Source organism: Archocentrus centrarchus, chromosome 4 (assembly GCF_007364275.1).
Source record: "Archocentrus centrarchus isolate MPI-CPG fArcCen1 chromosome 4, fArcCen1, whole genome shotgun sequence".
NCBI classification, from domain to species: Eukaryota; Metazoa; Chordata; class Actinopteri; order Cichliformes; family Cichlidae; genus Archocentrus; species Archocentrus centrarchus.
In genome coordinates, this window is record NC_044349.1 from 4180957 (window position 1) to 4206189 (window position 25233).

A 25233-nucleotide genomic window follows, 5' to 3' on the forward strand; every position below is an offset into this window, starting at 1 on the left:
TCAACTTCTGTCGTGCTGTTTCAGTGTCTCCGTGTTCTCTGCCAGCCATGACATCACTGCTGTCACACAATGGAGCACACACACACAAAAGGACAGCAGTGATGTAACTGTTCAGAGTGATGAAATGACCCAACTTCTAAATTTACCATTTCACACAACAAAGCAGTGATTGTCACAGCAAAACTGTAACAAATTTGCCTTTTGGATATTCTGGTTTTAAAAACGGGCAGTTATTTATTCAGTTAAATGGGTGAGCTCATGTGAACTGTACGCAGGTGATAACCAGAAGTTTGGGAAGCAGATGCGTTTAAGTCTTGTGAAACTGTGCATGACTGAAGCTGAGTGGGAAACACAGATGGCTGCTCAAAGTCAAGCTTCCCTCCTCAAGAAGTCCAAGCCAGTAATGTTGTGGTTATCTGAAAACTTTATTACATAGCAAAAGTAGCTCTCTTGTGCGATTTGCTGAAAACTGTAACACTGTTCTGAGAACATTCAATAAGCTGTCAATAACTGATCAGCATGTAGTCACCACTGCAGCACCACTGGACTCTGCACACCCCAACGACACATCTGGAATATCAGCCTTCACAAATAATCATCTTTTCTCTCAGAGAACATTAGCACACTTCAGTGACTAGGTCACTTTAAAGTATTCAACTCCTAGGGGAGTTAGTGAGAAAGTTTTGTTAACTCCAAAAACTGTAAGGCCGTCAGCCACAATCAGCAGGGAGAGAAAACGTCTGTGGTCCAACTCTGAGTACCATTTAACATAGAATCAGTCATATGATGCTAACAAAAAGCAAAGTGCTTCAAATCAAAGATATGGAACAAATGAATTACATGTGAACATTTCATCAACATGAGTGTTAGAAAAGATTCATTGCGTTTCAAGTGGCAAAACAAAAAAAAAACCTGTGAGGGAACGGTCTCTGGTCCAAAGCCGAGTCAGAGGACTCTGAGGTCTTGGAGTGAACTTAATGCTGAGCACATTCCCAGAAACTCTGTGGGTTTTGTGCAAAAGACACTGCCTCTGGTTGTGGGGGGCAGCCGTCAGAGGGGTGTGAGGAAGTAGTCTGCGGGTGTCTGGTAGTTGTGTGCTTGCTGGTTGTGCGTCTGCAGCTGCTGTTGCTGCTGCTGGATGATCTGCCGGACTTCTTCTTCCAGCTCTGGTGGGATGATGAGCTGGTCTTCAGGGTCCGGCTGGGTGGGGGCATTGAAGTAGCCCCCTTGCTTCTTGACGGGAGCATCAGCAGCTTCCTCGATGAGATCCTGGTTCCTCCCTTGGCAGGCCACAGAGCCATTACCTCGAGCCCTGCGGCCTAAAGTGCCTGACCGAGCCTCCCCACTGAGGTAGGGAGAGGAGGGAGGGATGGGGGAGGCAGATGGAGAGGGGGAGGCAGGCCGTAGAGACTCACTATGCAGCATGACAGAGGGGGGGTTACTTGTGCTTTGCTGAGAGTGAGCGCAGTTGTGGCGCAACAGACAGTGGACGTCCGCTTCCACCTCCACACGACTGCCGTTGGAGAAGACACCAGCAATGGGCTCCTCATCCTCGCTGTCAAGCCCATTGTCCGAGAGTGCTCCGGAGAACTGCCTGTGGAGCCTCCCACCCCTATAGGCAGGCTTGCGCATGCCGGCTCGGCCCAGAGGGTTCAGGTTAGAGGTTGGGGGTTCCATTTGCGTCAGCGGCTCCTCTGAGGATGCTATTGATCCCACCTCGCTGCTCATCTCAGATGTGCTGAACTCGCTGCTCAACTCGCTCACTGTTCCTGATGAGGCGGGCGGCAGTGCCACGCTCCCATCGCTGCTTGCCGAGTAAGGATGTGCGCCAGGCTGCTGAGCTGCCGGGCCGGGACTGGGAGGCGGAGGAGGCGGCTCGCAGAAACAGCAGCAGTCTTCGGTGATGCTGAGCTTCACGATGACCGCGCTGAGGCTGTCGGAGCAGCCGTAGCTCTGAGCCAGAGTCACCAGCTTCTTTGCAGCAGCTAGAGCGTCCGGTAAGTTCCTGACTGCTTCCACTGCCTCGCTGGGAGACAACATGTCCCACAATCTCCGGCTGCCCAGGAGAAAAAACTCGTCCTGTGGGGTAAGTGTCACCGTGGAAACATGGGGGCGGGGTGTCACTGATGGGCAGAGGAAGGAGTAACCCATAATCCTGGTGGAGTCTGTTACACCGCTCACTTTGTTATCCTGCAGGGAGGAAAAGGAGGAGCCAAGAAGTTTTTTTCTCTCCCAGACAAACCTTAGTGATAATGACAATTAAACAGTACTGTGGAGACTGAAAATTAACTGCTGATTATTTTAGTAAATCTACTCTCATTTACTGTTACAAATTCTGATGTTATATGTTGTATATTCTGTCCACAGAGATTTCAAACAGAGCTAATAAGGAAGCCGGACAATATTTAGCTCAATAAATTGGCTCACTGAAGTTGCACTGACATCATCAAATCCATTAAAGTGTAATCATCCATTTATACAGCTTATGTGTGCAAACAGCGGCCAACGTTTCAAATAAGTGAAATGAGTTCAGTGTATGTACGGTAAGTAATCCCTGCGAGCCAAAAGCTCAGCTTCTGACTGCTCTAAACACTCAGTTTCTCGTAGTTTTTTCTACTGTTTGCTCTGGATGATGTCAGTGTGATCATCTGAGGCACACAGCTGTGTGAGCACAGAATCTACCTTCACAAAGAAACACTGACTATGGTTGGCTCAGGCATGACCAAACAGGATTCTGGGTTTACTCCAACAGAAAATGTTTATGTTTTGGAAGAATTCCTCAGTTAGGACCGTTTTTACTGCCAACAATAAAAAAAGAAAGCGACTGTAAACTGTGAAGTAAACGTCCTGCTGTGTAAAATCTTAAGTGCAAACCTGTAGTGGAACTGGGGAGAATGGCTTGATGTGGCTCAGCACTGACTCGACTTGTTTCAGTACTGGTGCAACATATGAAACTTTAAAGCTCTGCAGTGTGTTGTTACCTCAGTGATAACCGCGTTGTGTCGTCGAACCCTCTGGTACTCGGCCTCCTCTTTAACAGTGTGGATGGCGGAAAGTTGCATAGCTTTGCCGTCTCGGCACAAAACAGCCTGGCACCTGCCAACATTGGCGGCTTTCAGAGTGAAGCAGCCTCCGTGCTCATTGGGAGTTATCGGGTCGTGTCTGATGTGACACAAAGCTGCTGAACCACCCATCCTCTGGCCTGCTGTGCCCAGTTTCCTGCAGAAGGTGGAAACACAACATGCTGCGTGAGGCAAGGCTGTTTTCCCTCTAAATCAGAAGTCATTTTGAGGTGTGTGTTTACCTTTGCATGGTGAGGAAAGTGTTGGTCATGTAGTCCTCCTGCCTCTGACCCCTGTGAAGTTCCTCTGCTAGCACATCTCCCATGGTGCACTGCAGCAGAGAAGGCACCTCGACATTCCTGTCTCCATCGAAAACGCCATACAGAGCTTCGTGAATTCCACAGAAGCTGTCTAGAGCCAGAGCAGCCACACACAGCCTGAGGACAACAACAAGGTGGCAGTTCAGACCAACAATCAATGACAAAAGCCCAGAGGTTGGGGAGTAAAAAAAATTAAAGCATCAGAGAATGACTGACTTGTTTTTGACTCCAGAGGCCTCCGTGTAGCCATGACTCCAGACTGCAGGGACTCCTTGGCTCTCGCTCACACAAGGAGCAGAAGGTGATGGATCCACTCTTAAACATCGGATATTACTGCAGAGAGAGGAGGGGGGGGGGGGGGGGCAGAGTTCGGGCACTTGCTCTTTTATTTCAAAGCTTAGACAGCGGTGTGTTTATGCTTGTGATTCATACTTTAGGTGTTCCAGGCTCTTGTGGTCGAGGTTGAGTCGAGGATTTCCTGTGAGGTCGAGCTCCTGGAGTTTTGGAGGAAGCATCTCTGGCAGAGTCACCTCAGTCAACTCGTTGCAGCTCAGGTCGACACACTGAAAAAGAAAAGGAGCGTGAGTGCTGAGATGTGCCTCACAATTCTTTATATGAATGGCACAGTCTTGTCTTTTGATCTTTTGCCAGTCCATTTTTATAAATGGCATAAATGGAACTTTCTTTCCCCAACTCAGGATGAAAACTGCCTCTCTTTTCAGTACTATGTCCTCTTTGTGTAGCACTATGGCTTCTATGTAGAAGCGATTTATTTTCTTCTGGTTTCTGTTCTTTAACACTGGAGCCGTATTACATAATCTACCCAGTATTACCACAGCTGCCTCCTCCCTCCACAGAAAAAAAAACACGTGGTATTAACCTTACTGCAACTACCTCCCCAGACCTCCCCAGTACCAGATGAAAAATACTTCTGTTACTTAGCATTAGCTACCTTCTCTGTCCACTGAAGTAATCCTAATGCTAGGTGAGCATTACTTCAGCTGTCCAGCAAAACAAAAACATTTTCATCATTAGATTAGCTGAATGAAAATTCACAACACTGATTGACTGACTGAGAATGAATGTGCATGTTGCAACACACCCACTCACCCCCCCCCCCCCCCCCCCCCCAATTTTCTGCAAAAAAACCTATAAAAAAATAGAATTTTGCTTTGAACAAACAAATAAATGTGGAAAAGTGGAAAATTTGGAAAAAAAATTCCTGCATAGACGTGACTGACCTTAATCTCAGGCAGCTGGAGGACCTCGGGGAAAGCGTTAATACAGTTGGAGTGGGCGGAGAGTGTGTGCAGGTGCTGACAGTTGAGAATGGTTGTGGGCACCGCTCTCAGCCTGTTGCCACTCAAGTCCAGCTCCTCTAGCTGCTCCAGTTGAGCCAGCTTACTGCAGGATATGCAGGTAAAAAGAGAGTAATCATAACCTGCAGCAAGGTTCAGATTTTACCCAGGATAATGAAGAAAAATGTACCGTTTACTAAGGATTAGGACATCTTGTAAAAGCAAAGGAATGTTAAGATTTGGGGGGTTAGGAGTAGAGTGAGTCAGGATACTGGAGCTGCAATTATGAAGGAAGTCTACAATTAAGCCTAACATGTCCAGATGTACAGTAGCCTTCACTGTCACATTTTAAAGCTCAGTTTGTATTAAGTGCAGTATTTCACCTGGCAGTGAAGGTCTGCAGCTGGTTGTACGCGAGGTGAAGCACTTTAAGTTGACCGTGTCCAGTCAGAGGAGGGATGCACTTGTCAGTCAAGCTGTTATTGGTCACATAGAGCTCCTGAAGGCTGCTGAAGGTGTCCTCTGATAAGCTGGCTGCAGGGAGATTCTCCAGCTTATTGGCCGACACATTCAGGTATCGCAGGCTGGGAGGAATTCCCAACAGAGGGTACAAATTTAGTACAAGATACATAACAGATAACAGGCTGATGAGAAGAGGGAAAAAAACTGAAACACACAAGAAAAGAATAAAGGAGAGAAGAAAAAGATGAGTGCACCTCTGCGCTTTGATGAACAGGTTGTGTGGGAGCTCGCTCAGATGGTTGTGTTGGAGGTCCAGGACTTCTAGCTGTGATCGCTCCAGCCTCTCATCGAGCCGGCACAAATCGTTCCAGCCTGCCAGCAGCTTTCTCAGGCTCCCACTGGACAACAGCCTAAAACACAAACAACACAGCCAGCTCAGTGTGTGTACTGTAGATGTTAGTGGGACCAGCAAACTGAGTTCCCACGAAGGTTCAATGAGTTCATCTTATACTCAATTTTTTTATTAAAGATAAGGAAATTGATCTGCATGTATTGTTCCATGCAGTGTGTAGCTGGAAACTATCGTCATGCATGCTCCCAAAAAACCGACTGCAACATTATATTAATTTTTTTTAAAAATCTGTCAGTTCATCGGTTTTTCACCTCTCAAAAACTATTCATAAAATCTGCTTAACACTCAGCAGGTATGTTGCTGAGGACCCGACTTAATGAAGTGCTGTTTGAGGTCTGTACAGACTGGATGAGCAGTTCTCGTATTATGGCTAAAAGTTCTCTCTGTGTCCCCAGTGTTTACCCTACTGTGACTGCTGCCTGCTCCACTCTGTGTAGGGAGAGGTGCACACATACACACAAAGGCATGCTTAACCTAACATACACTATGTTGCCAAACGTATTTGCTCACCTGCCTTCACACACACACGCATTCTTAATCCATATGATGTCAGCCCACCCTTTGTGGCTGTAACAGCTTTAACTCTTCCAGTGAAAACATCTCCACTGCTCTAGAGTCCAGTGGCGGCGTGCTTTACACCACTGCATGTAAGGCTTGGATGCAGCTGCCCAGCCATGGAAACCCATTCCATGAAGCTCTCTGCACACTGTTCTTGAGCTAATCTGAAGGCCACATGAAGTTTGAAGGTCTGTAGTGACTAACGCTACAGAAAGTTGGCGCCTCAGCTTCCACTGACCCCACTCTGATTTTACATCATCTACCACTTTGTGGCTGAGTTGCTGTCGTTCCCAATCGCTTCCACTCTGTTATAATACCACTAACAGTTGACTGTGGGACATTTAGTAGTGAGAAAATGTCACGTCTGGACTTGTTGCACAGGTGTCATCCTATCATGTTAACACACTGGAAATCACTGAGCTCCTGAGAGCGACCCATTCTTTCACAAATTTTTGTAGAAGCAGTCTGCATGCCTAGGTGCTTAGATTTATACACCTGTGGCTGTGGAAGTGACGGGAACACCTGAATTCATTCATAGTGTAATTCTTCATTTAAACCTTAAAAACAAGTTTTAACCCTCACACAAGACTTTGAAAGGGTATGAAAAATGATGGCTGACAAAAAATATTTTCCAAATATTGATCATTCCAATGGTCAGAAACTCAAACGAGTTTTTACAGAGAAAGCTGGACATTTAAGTTTTATTTAAATATATCTTTTTATTGTCTTAGGTTTCCTGTGAAAGCTCCAGTTAGTTGTGTGTCTTGGATGAGCAGTTCTACAGAAACACACATACACAGTCAGTGAATCCTTATAGCTGTCCTCCTTTCTAAACAGTAACTTTATCATTGTCTGTATGTGAAACCATTTAAGAGACATGTTTAAATTGTAGCTTGCTGTCTTCCTGCTACCTAAGGCTGTACACAGGCTGACAATAGCACTGTAGATTTGTGGGTGTGTGGCTACAGGAACTGCTATAATCCAGTTAACAATAAGGTATCAAATCATCATCAGTCTAAATGACACACATGTCACATGGTCTTTTATCAAACGTGCACTTAACACACATTTAAGTGCCCGGTGCAACTCAAGCAGAACAGCACAACTGCAAAACCAGCGTCACACACTGCCTTAGATGAGGGCATAGCACACTTTACCCACACAGTTTAAAACCTTTTTTTTTTTTATTTCAAGTAACTAACCATAATAACTTGGGTCTTAAGTCTGAGGTTTCACCTCACTGGGATTACTTGTACATACACTGGCTTCAAACTTTGGCCATATCTAATAAGACCACTGCAATAATTAGGTATGATAGGAAAAGAGAGGATAAAGTCCAAATAGGCCCATTTAAGATAAAATCCAATATGCATTTAAATTGTCAGCTGTTACATCCAGGCTGCTTCCCCTCACTTTGATTTTTGTCAGTTTATCACCTGCTTTTCCACGAAAAACTTAAGCATCGTCTGTCTGTGTGATGCTCACCGTGCAGGCAGCTCAGTGACACAGTTATGGCTGATGTCCAGCACTTCCAGTCTGCTGCTCTCCCACACCCAGTCGGGGACACATCCCAGCTTGTTCCTTCAGGAAAACAAACAGTCAGCACCAAGTTTACAGCAGGAACATGTTCTGCACTTCAACATTATAAATAGGACAGAGATGTATTCATAGCTTTTATACCAGGACAAATCCAGAACAGTCAGACTCTCTGGCACAGGCTGGACCTCCAGCTCCTTCAGCTCTACAAACATAACACAACTTTTTAATGGCATGAATGTCTTTATGCATTTAATATCTCTGCAGAACAAAGTAAGTGCTCCTACTGTTATGTGCAGTGTGCAGGCTCTTGAGGGCATGGCCACAGACTCTGAGGAGGGAGAGCGTATTTCTGTCACAGCGGAGGAGCTCCAGCCTACAAAGAGAGCTGACATCCAGCTCCTGTAGACCTGTATCCCTCAGGTCCAGGTGAACAATGTGGGCCAGCTGCTCCACATCTGCCATCGTCACCTTTTGAAGCTGGTTCAGCCTGTTTGAGGCAGACAGCGCCGAGAGGAACAGAGAAGAGGGAAACAAAGGAAGAGTGCAGAAAGCATGATTAATGAAATGATTAACTGACAATTCCCTCTCTTTCACCTTTTCCGTGGCAAGTGCATGCTTTTATTTTATACTTCAAAAGACTAAATTAAACCTTTGCTGTTGTTTCCAAGTCTACCATACATAAAAAAGGCAGTGATGCAGAACTGAAGCATCTTGGGAAGTACTAGATTTCTGATGAACTTTGTTTCAGTGTTACTGCATGGATATTCTTACCTGAGATCTATGTAGCGAGCAGACAGCCACTGCAGGCCAGCCAAATCCAGGACAGAGAGCTGGTTTCCTGCCAGACAGAGTCTCTCCATGCCTCCAAGTTTCTCTAGGACAGGGGGGACACAGCTGAAACAGTTGAAGGATAAGCCGAGGTAGGTCAGCCCCTCCAGAGAGCCCAGCTCCACAGGCAGTGAACTCAGGAAGTTACCGTCCAGGAGAAGAGTCTGCAGGCTGGCCAGAACAAAACACAGGAAGAGAAATTTGATCAGTCACAACAAACAACAAAGACTCAGATTTATTTGGTTAACTGACTTTTTTAATAACGGGAAAGAACGCAGGGAATATAATGAATGTCAACAGGACGGCTACAACAGAAACATTTTCAGAGGATGAACTGAAATGGGACACGAGTCTAAAAGCAGCCAACAGTTCCCTCAAGCCTCCGTGCACCCAGACCCAGTGGGTCCAGAAGACTTGGCCGGAGTTTCAGGATGTTAAAAGCCCACCATGAACCCCCATGATCTTTCAACTCATCATCATCATCAAGGGTGAGCAAGGTACCGTATTTTTCGGACTATACGTCGCTCCGGAGTATAGGTCGCACCAGCCAAAAAATGCATAATAAAGAAGAAAAAACATATATAGGTCGCACTGGACTATAAGTCGCACTTTTTTGGAAGGGGGGGGGGGGGGGGGGGGGGGGGGGGGGGGTTTGATAGAATCCGAGACCCAGAGCACAAATTCCATCTTGAACGGCAATTTAAAATAATAATGGATTAAAGAACAGGACGCACACGGTTACGCCTACGTTATGCTAACGTAGCACATTCAGCTACATGACGCACAACGAACACGTGTTCGGTATTGTAACGTTGTAAACACACTTCCAAAGTCGGCGATATTCACAACAAAGGTCGTCTTTATTAACAGAAAAACGGCTGCTGTAGGCCACAGCCACGCCAACCACAACTACAACAGCGGAACAGCAACACACACACAGGCAAGCTCTCGGTCTTTTTCTCTCTCCATGCTGCCTTCACGAACCTCCCGAACAGTCCGAAATCCCACAACATCAACACGCTCTCTAACTAAGAGAATCGCTACAGTATGTTAACGTAACATTAAGTTATTCAGATAACCATAGCATAAAGAACATACTAACAAGTTAACCAAACCATCAATCCATTGAATTCTTCATCCTCGGTGTCACTTCTAAACAATTCCGTACACTCCGTAGACGAAGCGCCGCTTCCTCTTCTGTGTCGCGTTAGTCAGACTCGTCGTCAGCTGCAGTTCCAATTATTCCAGCCTTTCTGAATCCCAACAGGATGGTTTGTCACTGAAGCCCATGTTTTCTTGATCCATCCAATGACTTCCAGGAAAGTTGGGTGGCGCATTCTCCCAGTTGCCGTTAAGCTGTGCTCTCCATCCATCATCCACTGCGCCCACAGGTTACGCAAGACTGCCTTAAAGCTGCAGTTCACGGAGATGTCAAGTGGCTGGAGTATTTTGGTTCATGTGTTATAAATGTCACATATACGTCGCTCCGGAGTATAGGTCGCACCCCCAGCCAAACTATGAAAAAAAGTGCGACTTATACTCCGGAAAATACGGTAATTGTTTTCCTATGGTACAGTAGATTAAATATGGACAGCAGCAGATGCAGCAGCAGGCCTGCTGGGACTCTCACACCAAGACCCATGTATGTGTCTTGAATAAAGTTCAAGACACTAAAGCTAAGAATAGCACAGAGCATTTGAGATAAAAGCCTGTCATGTTGGGGATGAAGCAGTATACAATCTTTATTAGGTACACCTGTTTTACTGCCTGTTAATACAAAAATCTAGTCAGCCAACAACAGCAATGCATTTAGGCATGTAGAGCTGGTCAAGAAGACCTGCTGAAGTTCAAACTGACCATCAGAATGGGGAGAAAATGCAATTTAAGGAATACTGAATGTGGCATGGTTACTGGTGCCAGATGGGCTGGTCTGACTATTTCAAAAACTGTTGATCTACTGGGATTTTCCCCACACAACCACCTCTACAGTTACCACAGAATGGTCTGGAAAAAACAGAAAACAAGAAGCCGTTCTCTGGGTCACAATGCCTCGTTGATGCCAGGGGTCAGAGGAGAACGGTCAGACTGCTTTGAGCTGACAGGAATAAAGCAGTAACTCAAATAACCATTTGTTACAACCAAGGTGTGCAGAAGAGCATCTCTGAAGGCACACGCCCAACCTCGAAGCAGATGGGCTACAGCAGCAGAAGACCACACTGAGTGATGTGTGCACACAGGAAACACACAACCAAAACATTTTTGAAGTTGAGCTTCAGACGATGGCTGAATGCAGAAGATTCTTGAACAAACGCAACATAAAAGATCCACCATCCAACTCTAAAGGGAGAAGTATGTAAATGTAGCAACCATCTGATAGGGTTATGGCTCACAGACGAGAATAATCTATAACATACACAAAGAACGGACTTCAGACACTGTGCAGGACTTGGATACTTATCTACTGACAGAGTTACACTGTGGGTCTGCAGGTATAAACACGTTACACTTGAGACTTTTTCAATATTTAACTATGGAACACAAATGGAAATACACATGGGTAAAATACCCTTCCCAAATAAACACACTGACCAATTCAACATGAACATTAAGGTAAACTGAAAGTGTTTGGTTGAGTTTAAGAACAATGTACAAATCATACTGACTTTAAAATCCCATAGTCCCAAGTTTTAAATGTTTTATTATCTTTTATGCAAAAGCAGCATGAAAGAGTTAGTTCAACAAAAGAACCAAAGATCTACCCACGTGGGTTAAATCATAATAGCATAATAACGTCACAGTTAATGTTAATGACATTAACCTTGATTCGTGCTCTCCTTCTGGACTACCCTTTTATATGTGAGTGTTTATCAGAGTCGGTCCTGTAGTAAAATAACCTGGTCTTGCAGTGTGATTGTGTAAAGGACATGAAAATGGCAGCAGTGGAAATTCTTGCAGTGACAGGAACAAACCATTTGGACTCATCCTTAGGACACTTCCATTTGCCTACATGCCAGGGTTTAGCTCTGAGGTGAGTCCTTGACAGTCATGTGGCAAAACGACTACTACTTAAAACAGAAAGTGAGTTCTGTGAGTATCTGAGTTCCTTAAAAAGACTGAACTTAAAAAGGCAGCATATGGGCAGAAACTCCAAGCTTCCCTTCACACACAGACAGTTTCAGCATGACTCTGAAGTATGAGCACCTGAACAAAGCCTCTGCATGGTCAGGACAGAAGTCTGGTGCACAGCCAGCTGTTCACTCAATACAGAGATTGATTAATCAATGCTACTGACAACAACTCCCGACTGAAGTGTATGTCAGCAAAATGCAGGCCAGTGGGGAGACATCCAGTTTTTAGGCTTCACCCTTATCAAACTGCAAACCTTGGATCAACATTTACTTACTTGTGCATTGTTCCTACTTCTGCAGGAAGAGAGGAGATACGATTTCCAGACAGGTTTAGCTCCGTGAGTGAGGTGATGTCGCACAAGGCCAGAGGAAACTCAAACAGAGCGTTATTTGACAGACTAAGGCTTCTCAGTTTACAAAACCTAAAAGAAAAGGAGAGAGAAGAAGCATTCAGCAAGAGTGTGTGAGAAAGAACGAAGGAGGGGTAAGAGGAGCGGGACCAGACAAAGAGGGACAAAGATATTCATCTCTGTACTATAATCAGCTTCTGGCTGACTTTAAAACAAAACAAAAAAAAAAAAAAACACACTGTGAACCACTATTAGTTACATAACACCTGCCAGATAAAAAAAAAAAAAAAAAAAAAAAAAAAAAAAGGAAAATCAGCATAGAAAAAGCCAATGCAAAGCCTCAAAGACACAGCAACATACAAGTCTCCACCAGAACAATGCAGCATGTGCTTCAGGTGGGAGCTTGTATGTATTCAACAGGGCTTTTCTAACCTAAACTAATCCAGTTCACAGAAGGGTCAGAGAGAAAGGCTGATCCAGACCCACAACTTTCTGAGTGAGAGTCACGAGCCAACAACAGGAAGAACACAGTGCTTAAACCGCAGCCTGGGAAGCCTGTGTTTATGCAAAAACAATCACACAACATATACAGTACACATTTAAATGTTTCCATCAAGCAAATGTCTGGCTTCAACATCATGTTGCATGGACAGCCATGGATGCAAAGAACTCAAAATTAAGAGACAAAGAGAGAGAAGAAGGGGAAAAAAGGGCTGTTTAGATGAATGCTGCTTATCACTGGATGTGGATAACAGGTACGTCAGTGTTAGTCACTTTATGTCCCCACTTTACCATACAAAGTAAAGTGGGATCACTTTACAGGGCTCTGAAGGACGATTTACAGTTTATGTTGTTTAGTAAGAAAACCAAATGTAAGCTGTATTTGGGAATGAGGACATTTTTTCTCAGCTAGAATGTTTTTATAAGACGGATGATACAGAACACTCAACTCTGGGAGCAGTCAGTGTCACTTTTTTTGGAAAAAACAAACCACCAACATAGTGTCAGCTAAAAACCAGGGGGGAAAACTGAAGACTGTGCATGTGAACAGGCTTATTGATACTACTGCCCTGTCATTAAGACATGAGATGTGATTATTGCTTAAAGCTGCTTAAATTTGAGGTATTGTTGTTGATATTTACGGCAGTTTTACTGCTCCAGCTGCAGCCCTGGTGTTGTTCAACAGCTTTGGGAGCGAGTCTTGGTCAGTAAATAAGTAGCTTACTAGAATAGTGAAATGGTTTTGAAATTGCTGGCAGCAGGACAAAAATGAAGCAGAACCAAGTCAACTTTGCTGAGAAGCTACATCTCTTATTGACACTCAGCTGTAAAAGAAAAGATAGAGAATGTCTTTAAAAAGTAGGGACCCTCTCGTCTGAACTGAATAGTGTAAAACATAAAATTGTAATGTGAGCCTCCAGGTTCACTGAATTAACAAAGTTACTGGAGACTTTTAATGACAAGCAGAAAAAAAGATTTGGAAAATTTAATGTCCATTTTTCTCTTTGATGAAGTTAGTGTAGAAGAAAAGCTAGCGATAAAAGAAAGAAAGATTTGTAAGCCTCATAAGACTGTGACGTCAGCAAGTACTTTAATCTGACCTGGAAAACACGGAGAAGCCCTCTGCTCAAGAGGTCAGACAGCTAATGTTAGATCTCTCATCACTGCTGCACCCACCCATACACACACACACACACACACACACACACACACACACACACACACACACACACAAAAAACCCCCAAACACACACACCAGGGACATCTGACATCCAGAAAGACAACAATAAAGAGGAAACTACACAAAATGCCGCATCATTAAGACACACTAAGCATGATTGTGTCGGCAGGAGAGGCGATGAGCGAAACTCACCTGGTGAGTGCTGGAACACCTTTGTGAGGGGACACAAAGTTGTTTTTGAGGTTGAGGTGGGTCAGATCCTGGCTGTAAAACAGCTGAGCAGGCAGCTCCTCCAAGCTGCAGCACGACAGATCCACTGAGTTCACCCTCTGGGAGGCAATCTGACGCAGGGAGAGGGGGACGGACAGGAGGACACAATGAGCAGCTTACCTTAATGACAACAGCCCTGCAGTTACTCCCATGATACATCAAACTAGCCTTAAACAGGAGCCAACAAGTTCATTTCCAGTCTAATTTTTATTCTTGGACTCCACTGAACTAGCTTTACATGAGTCACAGTTCATTATATTCCTTATTTGGCTTATATTAGACCCTTGGTGCAGTCATCGGTTCATCCCCTCACTGCGACCAATTTTAAGAAGAAGAAGAAGAAGAAACAGCCTTTATTGTCCCACAGAGGGGAAATTTGGGTGTAACAGCAGCCGCAGTTATTATAAATATAAATAAAGATATAATAATTCACACTATTAAGAAAAGAATATATATAAAATCAACAAACAATATTAACCTTAATACTACTAATAATAATAATAACACTATATACAATGTACATGATGTGCCTGTGTGTTGAACCTTAACAGGCCGGACTATTTACAGTATATTTAGCTCCTCTAGTAAAGACCATTAGAAGATAACTTGATGATGTACTTTCACTGGAAATGATTAAGGACAGTGTACTCATCCTTGTTCCATAAGCTGAAAACTCAATATCCAATATGATGTTTCAGCAGAGGAGATACGAACACAAAAAGGGAATTCTGCATTTGAAAAGCTGTGGATTTACGCCGATATAGAAGCACATTAGCAAGGGAACTACTAATAACCAGTACAAAATGATCAGATGGGCGTCTGACTGTTGTGTTAAGGGCACAATTCCACCCGTTCAGTTTGTACCTTTGAGGCTGTCCGCTGCCAGCGGAGGTGCTCGGTGTACGAGTCATAGCTGACGTAGTAGGTCTGACTCTGAGGACCGGCTGAGCTGAAAGCCAGACAGTGGCTGTGTCTTCTCACCTCCTCCACCTGCATCAAGAAGCACATTTTAGTTTCTTCCATCTGTGCTAAATCTGGCATACCTAGCAACTGAGATTTCCTGAAGAAGGAACCTTCTTCAGGAAATCTCAGTTCTTATTTTATTTTATTTTATTTTTTTTTATTTTAGCCTGTCATGTCTGGCATCTTTCACAATCGGAATAATGATCCGAATGCACTGATGTACCAAACATATTTGCTTTGACAAGAACAGCTCTATATGTTTCCTATCAGTTCTTATTTTAAACAGCATGAAAGAGTCTACAGCAAGGTGCAGACAAGTGTCTATCCAAACTTAAAAGATACATTATCCACATGACCTGAGAAGGTGGTGTCAGAGGTTATTTGTGCTCTCCAGCAATCAAATTTATAGACCACGACAGTCATGGAATGTGTGAGAATTTCAGCTCTTAGCTACAGAACAGATCACTATCACCACAGTTGGCAAGCGGGCGTGGCCATTAGCATTAGCAATCCGTTCGGTGGTGAAGGGGAGTGGCTAGAAACAGGGGACACTCACTGTTGTACCACTCTCCTGACCTCTCTCTGTACATATTTGCTAAAGTTTCAACCAAAAATTGCAAATTTGAATTTATCACTCCATAAGACCTGTTGCCACTGATTCTGGGTCCAGTCCTTATATAATTTGGCATATTACATCAGTCGTTACTCCCTGTTTCCTTCATTAAATGCCTTCCTGACAGCCACCCTTCATTTGAGACCATGATGAGGGTTCAGCAAACAGTAGATGGATCAAATGAAGGGTCAGAGGCATCTCTCAGGTCCTGAGTCAGGTCTTTGCTGGCTTTTTTCTTATTTCTTAACATGACTTCCAGATCTTGTTCATCTGTTGTTGATAGCTTTTTTTCAGGCCATGCCACTTCTTCCTGTCCTCCACTTGTCCAGTTTCCTCAAATTTCTTAACAATACAGTGCACACCAAACAGATATGCCAAGTTTTCATTTTGTTGGTATAGGAATACTATTTTATGCCTATGCTGTCATTGGTATTTTTCATAGATTCAACTAAAGAAATAGGAACAAATGACGTGTTTTTGTAACAGGCTGCTAGTAACAAAGTGTCTAAAGATACATTTTAAAATTGGTTCTTTGCTAAGTTGGCTGTTTCATCCCTTGAATTTCTTACTTTTTATGGTTGAATGACTCATAGGTCACTTAAGTGCAGGGTTCTAGCTACCGCCCAGCGCTGTGAGAAAGGACTGGTGAACTTTCAAAATAAGAGATTAAATTGCTTATGCCGTGAATGGATGTTTTGCATGGGAAATACTAGTTTCTGCCCAAATCTCAACAAAGGCTTTTAGTTAAGCTGGAAAGAACACATCCTGTTGCAGCAGAAACAAAAACGATTTCACCTCTGGTCTAAACCACAGAGAATATTTCTGTGCCTGATACACAGATACCCAGCTACTTACATGCTGTGTGTTAAAGACATGAAAACACAAAGTACCTTCCCTCCGATGAGAGGGAGGATGTGCATCTTGCCGGTGTGGGCGTGCTTCACAGAGGAGACAATGAGGCAAGTCCCACTCAGCGTGACCTGACGTTTAGACCAGCGGTTCACGGGCAGCGCCAGCTTCCCTTTTCGCACGTTAAACACCCCAGAGAGCTGCACGCGCTCAGAACCTCCCACACTGCGAGGTTTACCTGCAGAAGGAAACAGACAGTATGACAATAACAGATAATGATTATGTGCAGACTTTTCATGACAGCTTTATAGTTGTTACAGTCTTTATTTTTTTAAGCTCTGTGGGATTTTGTGAATCAACTCTCTCTCAATGAACTTCTCTTTCAGAAAGTGAGAGCTCTGTGGTTATGTAAGAGAGCTCAATAGCCTGTGGGGTGCCAGAGGAAATAGTCACTCAGTCACTCAGGCATCGTTTGTTACATTAACCCCTCGCTGACACAAAAATGAACTGCAGTTCAGTTGCAAGGAAAAGCCAGAACACAGTCTTGGTGTTTCTAAACACTGACTACTTTGTCCAGTGTGTTTAAATTCTTATAAACTCACAGTCACTTCATATTCTCTTACCAGGGGATACCAGGAGATAAGAGACAGGGAGACACATGAAGAGCCTGAGCCACAGAGAGGCCTGAAATCAGATTAGCTTGTTATGTAATGTCTTACAATGCCAGCACCTACATCCTCCCTGTTGCCTCCTCCAGTAACTTATGCACAACATCACTTAGGTTACACCAGCCCTGGCTGACTCATTATTAAGGCCTCAGTGCACCTCAGTGCTTTAATGGTACTGAATGAAATCTGTCAAAGTACAAAGGATTTAAATCTGTCAGATTCAGAGAGTGCCCCCTCCGGCTCAGGGACGGGTTCCTGCACCAGGTGGAGGAGTTTAAACATCTCCAGGTCTTGTTCAGGAGTGACGGGAAAAGGGACCGGAAGATTGACAGAGGGATCGGGGCTGCATCTGCAGTGATGCGGACACTGGATCGTTCTGTTGTGGTAAAGAGGGAGCTGAGTGTAAAGGCAAAGCTGTCGATGTACCGGTCCATCTACGTTCCTCCCTTCACCTATGGTCATGAGCTTTGGGTAGTGACCGAAAGAATAAGATCGTGAATACAAGCGGCAGAAATGAGCTTCCTCAGAAGGGTGACTGGCCTCTCCCTTAGAGATAAGGTGAGGAGTGCGGCCATTTGGGAGAGGCCGCCTTGGGGTCTCTCCAGATGAGCGAGTGGAGGTGGCAGGGGAGAAGGAAACCTGGACTTCTCTGCTTAGGCTGCTGCCCCCGCGACCCTGCCCCGGATAAGTGGAAGAAAATGGATGGATGGAAATTCAGAGTCTTAGTTTTAATCTTTTCTTTTTAATTAAACCTATTTCAGACTGTATTTTAATTCAGGAATGTATGCTAAGTGCTTTGGCTACTTTTTCCAATTCAGTTACAGTGACATCATGATGTACTGTGTTGTAACATATCGTAGAATTACTGTGATACAATCGTTATCATGTGCAATATATGTCACATTGTGAATTACTCACTAACTCCTGCCCCTGCTAGTGATTATATTCTTTATCAAATCTTTTCTTAAACATTTCTATAAAATGTCAGAAGCTTGAGGTAATTGTCTTCTAAAGCCCAACCAATTTATCAGCAGGCCATTATCAGCTGATATTAGCTACCTGCTGATCTATTGGGACCTGCATTTATAACGCATTTATAAATGAAAATTTCAAAAAGTAAAGAAGCGAAGAGAGAAATGCCCATCAGCCATATTATGAGTGTTTACGTTGCGTAGTATGATCAACACACAACAATCCGCTGATCTGAGCTGAATTGGGCAGCACGTGAATGAGTAAATAAATAACTACACATAACAAATGTTAGAGAAATCTGTTTATGTTTCAGGTGTCTCCTATAAAACTCGTATATAAGTCCAGTTCTCTATTATCTTCATATTGTATGCTACGCCCGATCACCAGCAGCCCTGACATTTTCAATTCATGTGGCAAATGAAAAAGAAAAGCAGGAAAAGCAGCACATCTGGTAAGCTATGACTGGAAGCTGACAAAAAAAGAAAAAAAAACTGAAAAAAATGATCTAGAACATAGTTGGTGCCCCCCCCCCCCCCCCAATTTCAGCTAGTGAAATAATCAGCTGTTTCCAGAAAGCATCATCAACAGGGTTGGGTACCGAACTCGGTACCAAACATACTACGTTGGTACTGGTTCACACTAAATCAAATCGGTGCCATATTTCAGTACCAGAGAGGAAGGTTAGAGGGAGAAAGAGAGCGCCACCATGAAATCAACCAAAAGCACAGGGCGACAGCGGCGACCTGGAAGTGGCTTCAGGTGTGGTTAACATTTTCAAACCTTTCAGCCTAACATTACTATTTAATGTTGTAATATGGAAACACTGTGACATTAACGTCGGCATCACAGACACTGTCAGACAACAACCAGGCATCTGGATTGATTGGTAAAATTTCATTTAAAAAAAAAAAAAAATTTAAATTGAATATTTTGGAAATATTTTCAATTTATTATTTTTGAGAAATCCAATGCTGAAAAAAGTACCACTGTGTAACATGAAAGGTATCTAGGGCTATCTAGGATATCTGTCGTCTGGAGGTTCTTCAGATATAAAAGGTCAGATGTGGTCCAAAGAACAATATATTACAAATGCTATAGAGCACAAGCAAGGAAGAAAATGTGGGTAAGAAAACTTCCGTCAAATACAGTGAAACAGTTATGATTTTTTTTTTTTTTTTTTAAAACAACCTGAAATAAAAATGTTGTCATACTGCCCAACTCTAATCATTGATAACAAAAAAGTAAAGCTAGATTTCTACTCTTGAACAAATTGTTGAAAATCTGAGTCGTTTTGATGCGTCTGACTTTGGCCCACTCATTCAGATTTGTTCCTATTTTTACTTAACCAGAATCTAAAAAAAACAGAAATCTCTCTTCCAAACAAGTCCTTACAAAAAATGTGAGCATAAAAGTCACACAAAGCTTTTAAAACAGATAAAACTACAATAACTACAATAACTACCACAGTATCCCCTTCAGCCTTAAAATGTCCCAAATTCATGCAACTATTCTCATTGTCAAATACTCTGTTTTCTGTAAAATGATATAAAAATCAAACAGTCTTGTTATAATTCCCCTGGAACCCAAGATTATATACTTGATTTTCTGCTTTAGAATCAAAATTCAAACACACTTAAGTTTACTGTTATATTTCACATAAAATAGCAGCAAAATGTGGAGAAGGTGGAAACACCATGTCTGGCATGGTTTAGATAAAGTCATAATTAAAACAGCTAATATTTTTTGCATTTACCACTCAGCCCTAATTTGTGTTTGAAATCATTTTGGGAGACTGGCATCCATAATTTCAGAATGTTTCCTTTAGTTCACATCCAGTTGAGATCTGCCAACATGAAATCTCCTTTTCCAAGCTCTGTGCATTTCCTCATTCCAAACAGAACAGTAAGTCCTGACTTTACAGACACTGGTGGTAACGTAGATAAACTGGAAACTAATAAAGCAGAAGAGTTTCTGTGAAAGTGAAACCAGATGGTTAAAAGAAGACAACCAGGAGTTACTAGAGTTCATTACATTTGCTTGTAGCTTTAGAGGATTAGATGTAATTTGTTGGACTCAAACAAACCGTATGAATGGTTGGTGCAACTACAACTGTTGTAGATTGGTCAGTGTGCAGTCCAAAAAATGATATGCAATTAACATAAGCATGAACACAATGAATGCAACCCAGTTTACACTAAACAAGTTTGTGGAATGTGCATTGTGTGTGTCCACCCTTCACTGGGTGGAGGAGGCAAGATATTGGGTGTTAATATACACACATACACAACCTTTCCTTCCGTCTAGTTCTCTGAATGGGGAACATCCTGTCTCTCATGAAGCAGACCAAAGCCACACCCTGCTGATGCTAGAGTTCAACTTTTTCATGCATGTGTCCCAAAAAGCATTTGACATCCTTCGCCTTCTCTCTCATTAACAGTAGTCCCCAAACTCTGCCTAAGTCTGAATTTTAGCCAAATCTAAACCAGACTTGTAGTTTTGGCTTGGCAACGCTGCTCAGACTAAACAACAAAAAAAAAAAAAGCCTGCAAGTATTTAGGAGATCATCTCCAGTTTTGCTGGGTGAGTATTTAACCTTGGAAGAGTAATGCAGTGACCTCTGGATTCTGCAGTTCGAGGCTGAAGAGGAGCCCGCAGCTGCAGCTGCCTCAAAGGTAGCCGAAACACTGAGGAGGTGAAATTTGAGTTCCACTAAGGTCACTTTTCTTTTAGCATCAGCACTCACTGTGACTGTGTGCAAAGGAGGCAATACGTGGCAATGTGCATTTCACTGCTGGGATTTCAGATGAGTCAAACTTCTTTGGCTCAGCTGGGAACATCAGAATAAACCAGTTCATGCTGTACACACCGAGAGGACAGAAAATGTGAAGCAAAAATATCTTCTCATGAATTAATGGAAACGCTCAACTGGAAGGGCCCCTGCTGTCTGCTGCACAACTCTACATAGTGCTTCATTTCTCTGTTATGTTACTATTATGGGAAACAAAAGAGGAGGATGGGGAGGAAAGCAGAAGAATGAGAGCAGCTTTTTCAGAGTACAGAAAAACCTGTTTTGTACAATGTCACGAGTGCTTCTATGAAGATTGTAATGATATGTGTAACATCTATTTATTGTTGAAAATCAAACAATCTCCTAAAAAATTAGAGGAATTTTAGCACATATTAAAGCCCTACCATCCTCTCACGACTCTTTTATATTTGCCACCTTTGCTGATGGTGTCAACAATTAGGTCAAAAACAATATCCAGTCCTGCTAATCCCATAAGAGATCATGCCTGTTTTTCCATCCTCTTACAGCGACAGTCAAAACAAAACAGGATCTTTTATCAATAACAACAACAATAAGAGGAGGAGTAGGGAAGAAGAGAAGCTGAATCTATAATGCCTCAAGATTTGGCCTTTGCTGAAAGAGCACACCTGTTACCTCCAGATGTGTCTCCCTGCTAGAGCCGGGTTACAGGCACAACACCGCTTATTGTGCCGCTAGGACAATTGAATCCACTTGTTTAACAGTCTCACTGACCAAACACAATGACAGCACTCACGGTACGCTGAGAATGGATGAACAATGACTGAGCAGAGACAAGCCAAGCACAAATAAAGTGGCTTGCAACAGTTTGTGGGACTCTGACATCTGCAGGATGTTTTACTAAGAAATGGGATAAATGTTGTCTTTATCTTGAACAGATGTCTTTCCCTCTGACTAAAAATACTTTCAACTTTATTCAGCATAAACAAAGTTCTCACCAAAGTAGAAGCGGATTAGGCAGCCAATTTCAGGATGCATCCCCTCCTCCTGCACTCGCCATGCATCTTCAAACCCCAGATTAGTGAGGTACTCATTTAAGATCTGCAGAGGTCTTTCATCATCCCCAAGCCGCCTAACAGCTCCACCGTGCAGCTGGATGTAGAGGGCCGGCATTGGGGTTGTATTGATGGCCTCGGGCCATCCTCTACTCCCCCCAGGGATCTCTGGTTCAGGCCGGACAGATGCTTGGCTGGTCAGAGGGCGAGCTTGTGAACTGCTGGAACATTTAGAAGGAGGTATGATTAATTTGGGTGAATCTGTGTTGTCACTAGCCCCTGCTTCAGTGTCATTATTTGGTCTTCTGGCATGGTTTGAAGCCTTGGGGGGGTCTATGAGAGAAGCGACTGAATGCGAGGGGGAAGAGGTGAGGTCTACTTCATCGGAGGAGCTCTCAAATGGATCAGGTCCCTCTGGAGCGCTGTCACAGTTTGGGCTCAGAACTGAAGAGTCGGTGCCCAAACCCAGCCCATCACTGAGTGAGTCCCGGTGCTCGGTGCTCCTCTGGCCCCCTGGGCTGAAGTCCTCACAGGTGCTGCTCTCCACGTCAGAACCTGAGTAGACTCCATAACAGTCTCCAATACTCAAATCCACACCAATGTCATTTAGGTAGACCTCAGATGAAGAATTACTAGCAGTTTTATCATCACGCAGTAAGTTAGAAGGCAGTTCTGAATTTTTTGTGAGTCCATTCTCCTCACTTTGGAGATTTTTAACATCCACACTGTCGCTGGGAATCTTAATGTCATCAGTATGTCCATTACTATCTTTACTAAGATCACTGAGGTCACTTGAAGCAGTAGGTTTGCAGTTAATTCTCAACACTGCCCCAGCTTTACTCCCCTCCAACTTACTGGCTACCTCTTTAGAAGTGGTGTCCACGGTACACAGCACTGGCCGCGGGTAGGAGGGCGTGAGCCAGTCGTGGACGTGAATGCAACCCCGCCGGAGGTCCGATCTCACCCATGTTTTGTCAGAGGCCTGTAGCTGCTTCGACTGCTTCTGCCGGAGGAAGGTTTTTCGATCGAGACTGAGGGTGCTCAGCGGCGAGGATGAGGGAGCCGGGCTTGCCGCCTCCGCAGAGGACCCTCCAGCCGAGCTAGTGGTCGGCGGAGCCCCCAAAGACAGATTCCTCTTGTGTCCGTGCCGCCTCCTGCTCAGCATTGAGTTCACCGAGGTGGAGCTGTTCACCGATGTCATACTGTAAATGTTGGCCGTTTTCACAGTGGGCATATTTACGTTTTTGGCCGCTCCGCCGATAGCGTTGGCAACTTGGTTTTGATAGATCCCGTTCCTGATCGCAATCTGGAGAAGGGAGGTGGCCGCAAGTCCCTTCCCGAAGAGTTTCGTCTCTGCGCCTCCTCCTCCGTCATCTTCCCCAATGGATGGTCTCTTTCCAGCGTGCTGCGGCGATAATCCGCTTGGCTTCATGGAGTTACTATCACTGCTAGAGTCAAGTGTTCCCTGCGGTGCCGATGAAGCTGAAAGCGCCCCACACTCGTTTTCCTTCACACTTTCCATTCTGCTAGCCTGCAACAGCAGCGTTGAGTAGTTAGCAGCAGCGCGCAGGTGAACGCTAGCAGTTAGCTTAGACCCGTTAGCTTGCCCTAGTCACTGCTGGCTAGTTTCTCCTAGCTCTACTTTAGCTTAGCATAGTAATGTACTGCGCAGTTGAGCTAAAGAGTTATTCCGCTACATCTTCCCATTTCATAGGACGCCCGTTAGCTCTCTAACGGGAGCTTACCGGCCGGCGGAGATAAGAAAGCGCATTTCTAAGTGGACACCACGGAAGCTAACACGAGAAAGGGCGACCACTACTGTACAGACTGCCGTCGGACGGTCGGTGATACACCGTGGACAGGGCGGGGTCTCATTGGATATGAATTATGACACATTCGGTTGCTGCCAGAATGCTCGGAATTTTACGAGTAAACGCATGACGAGCTGACCGACTGTTCAGCGTGGTTAAAATACCTGCGAAAATCCTGTTTTTTCCCCGATGTTTGTTTTTGAGAAATAAAAAGAGCTGAATGTTAAAACGCTGCACCACGCCTTCAATTCTTACTCGTGACATTATAAAATATTTATTTGCCTTCGTACAGTCTTGATAGTTTAATATAATCTGGAGATGAAATTATTTTTCAAACAACAGTGCTTGTAAAATGATCATAATGGGGGCTGAGACAGAACAAGCTAGCGCATAAGGAACCTGACAATGTTTTTGATATTTTATAGACTCTACACAGAAGAACAATCACAAGACCGACAAAGAGAGAGTCTGATTGCCAGTTGCAATGATTTGCAGGATTGTTTTCGTTTATCCCACTTTACGATCCGCTTCACACGAGCCAGTGAAGGCAACACAAACTGCACCTGCGTTACTTGGTTGAGTGTGTTAGGCTCACTGAGTACTGCACGTTTTTAACTTGTATTAATATCGTTTAATTCTTTAGGGCATATCTATTATTCTTCTGTCCAGAGTATTTGTGTTTAAATGCCGTACACGTCTTCTTAATCAGTAACACGTCTTCTGGCGCCATCCAGTGGAATATAGACTATATTACTGAGATATTACTGAGACTGAAAAGAAACAGATTTTATGATGAAACAGATTTGTGTGTTTGTGTGTGTGTGTGTGTGTGTGGGGGGGGGGGGGGGGGGGGGGGGGGGGGGGGGGGGGCAGCTAAGTATAGTGTAAGGTAAACAATTATTGTATTATACCATCACCCTGATCAGTGTTTCATAAAGCACTTTGAATTGCATTTTATCTGTATAAAATTGAGTATGTAAATAAAGTTTGATTGATTGTTTGTGTCCAAATACACCATCACAACTAGGCAAACAGTTATGCATTTCAAATGTTATTGCAATAAAATGTAACCATCCATTAAACTGATGAAGTAGCGACATCAGAGCTAAAACATTGTTGCACATCTAGTGGTGAGTCATGCTGAATTTTGCATTCATTAGCTTGAACACACATTACATCTATTAAAGTTCATGTAAAACAGTCATTCTGCACAATGTATTGAGTTCTACAAGTCAGCCTAAGTGAGTTTATTTGTATAGCCCATTATCACATGTAAAGGTTCAAAGGTCTTTACAGGCATAGCACATATTAAACACAGAGGGGGGGGGACAATTTCAGAATTTAAGATAGAAGATAAATCATCTCTTACAGAAATCAGTGTATCCACTCTATGGTTAAAAAAAAAATCTATTTGTGTATAGTTAACATTAAAATGTTGTGGTAGACTTGAATACAGTTACACTGTATAATCTAACTGGAGTGGCGATACCTTAGAACAAGTATTTTAGTCAGCTCCTGTGTGTGTTGCTGACTGTTTTTGAGAGTGTTGCAATTGGATTGTTCCAGCTGTCAAACGGGAGTGGACACACAGTGAAGCCACACTGCAGTCCGACAGAGGGCAAAGTGC

At 43.7% G+C, this 25233-nt stretch overlaps 1 protein-coding gene across 1 annotated transcript; it reads right to left on the reverse strand.

Annotated features, from left to right (window-relative positions):
* Window positions 1–406: 406 nt before the first annotated feature.
* Window positions 407–23658, reverse strand: LOC115779644 (PH domain leucine-rich repeat-containing protein phosphatase 1-like). The gene is made up of 17 exons (XM_030728407.1): window positions 21739–23658; window positions 16375–16571; window positions 14773–14898; window positions 13831–13979; window positions 11883–12029; window positions 8423–8650; window positions 7936–8138; window positions 7793–7853; window positions 7598–7693; window positions 5397–5552; window positions 5064–5264; window positions 4624–4786; window positions 3815–3945; window positions 3599–3715; window positions 3305–3499; window positions 2982–3219; window positions 407–2190 (listed from the first exon to the last, which is right to left on the reverse strand). The coding sequence occupies exons 1-17, from the start codon at window positions 23315–23317 to the stop codon at window positions 1051–1053; spliced, it is 5127 nt and encodes a 1708-aa protein (XP_030584267.1). The 5' UTR covers window positions 23318–23658; the 3' UTR covers window positions 407–1050.
* Window positions 23659–25233: the final 1575 nt, after the last annotated feature.

Bases quoted from the DNA above. Each gene is read 5' to 3' on its own strand.
- LOC115779644 (XM_030728407.1), bottom strand. From the start codon at position 23,317: ATGGAAAGTGTGAAGGAAAACGAGTGTGGGGCGCTTTCAGCTTCATCG. The intron at 13,980-14,772 runs GTACAAACTGAA...TCCCTGCGTCAG, and splicing joins GGCAGCGGACAGCCTCAAAG to ATTGCCTCCCAGAGGGTGAA. The intron at 5,265-5,396 runs GTGCACTCATCT...AATTCCTCCCAG, and splicing joins CTGTTCATCAAAGCGCAGAG to CCTGCGATACCTGAATGTGT.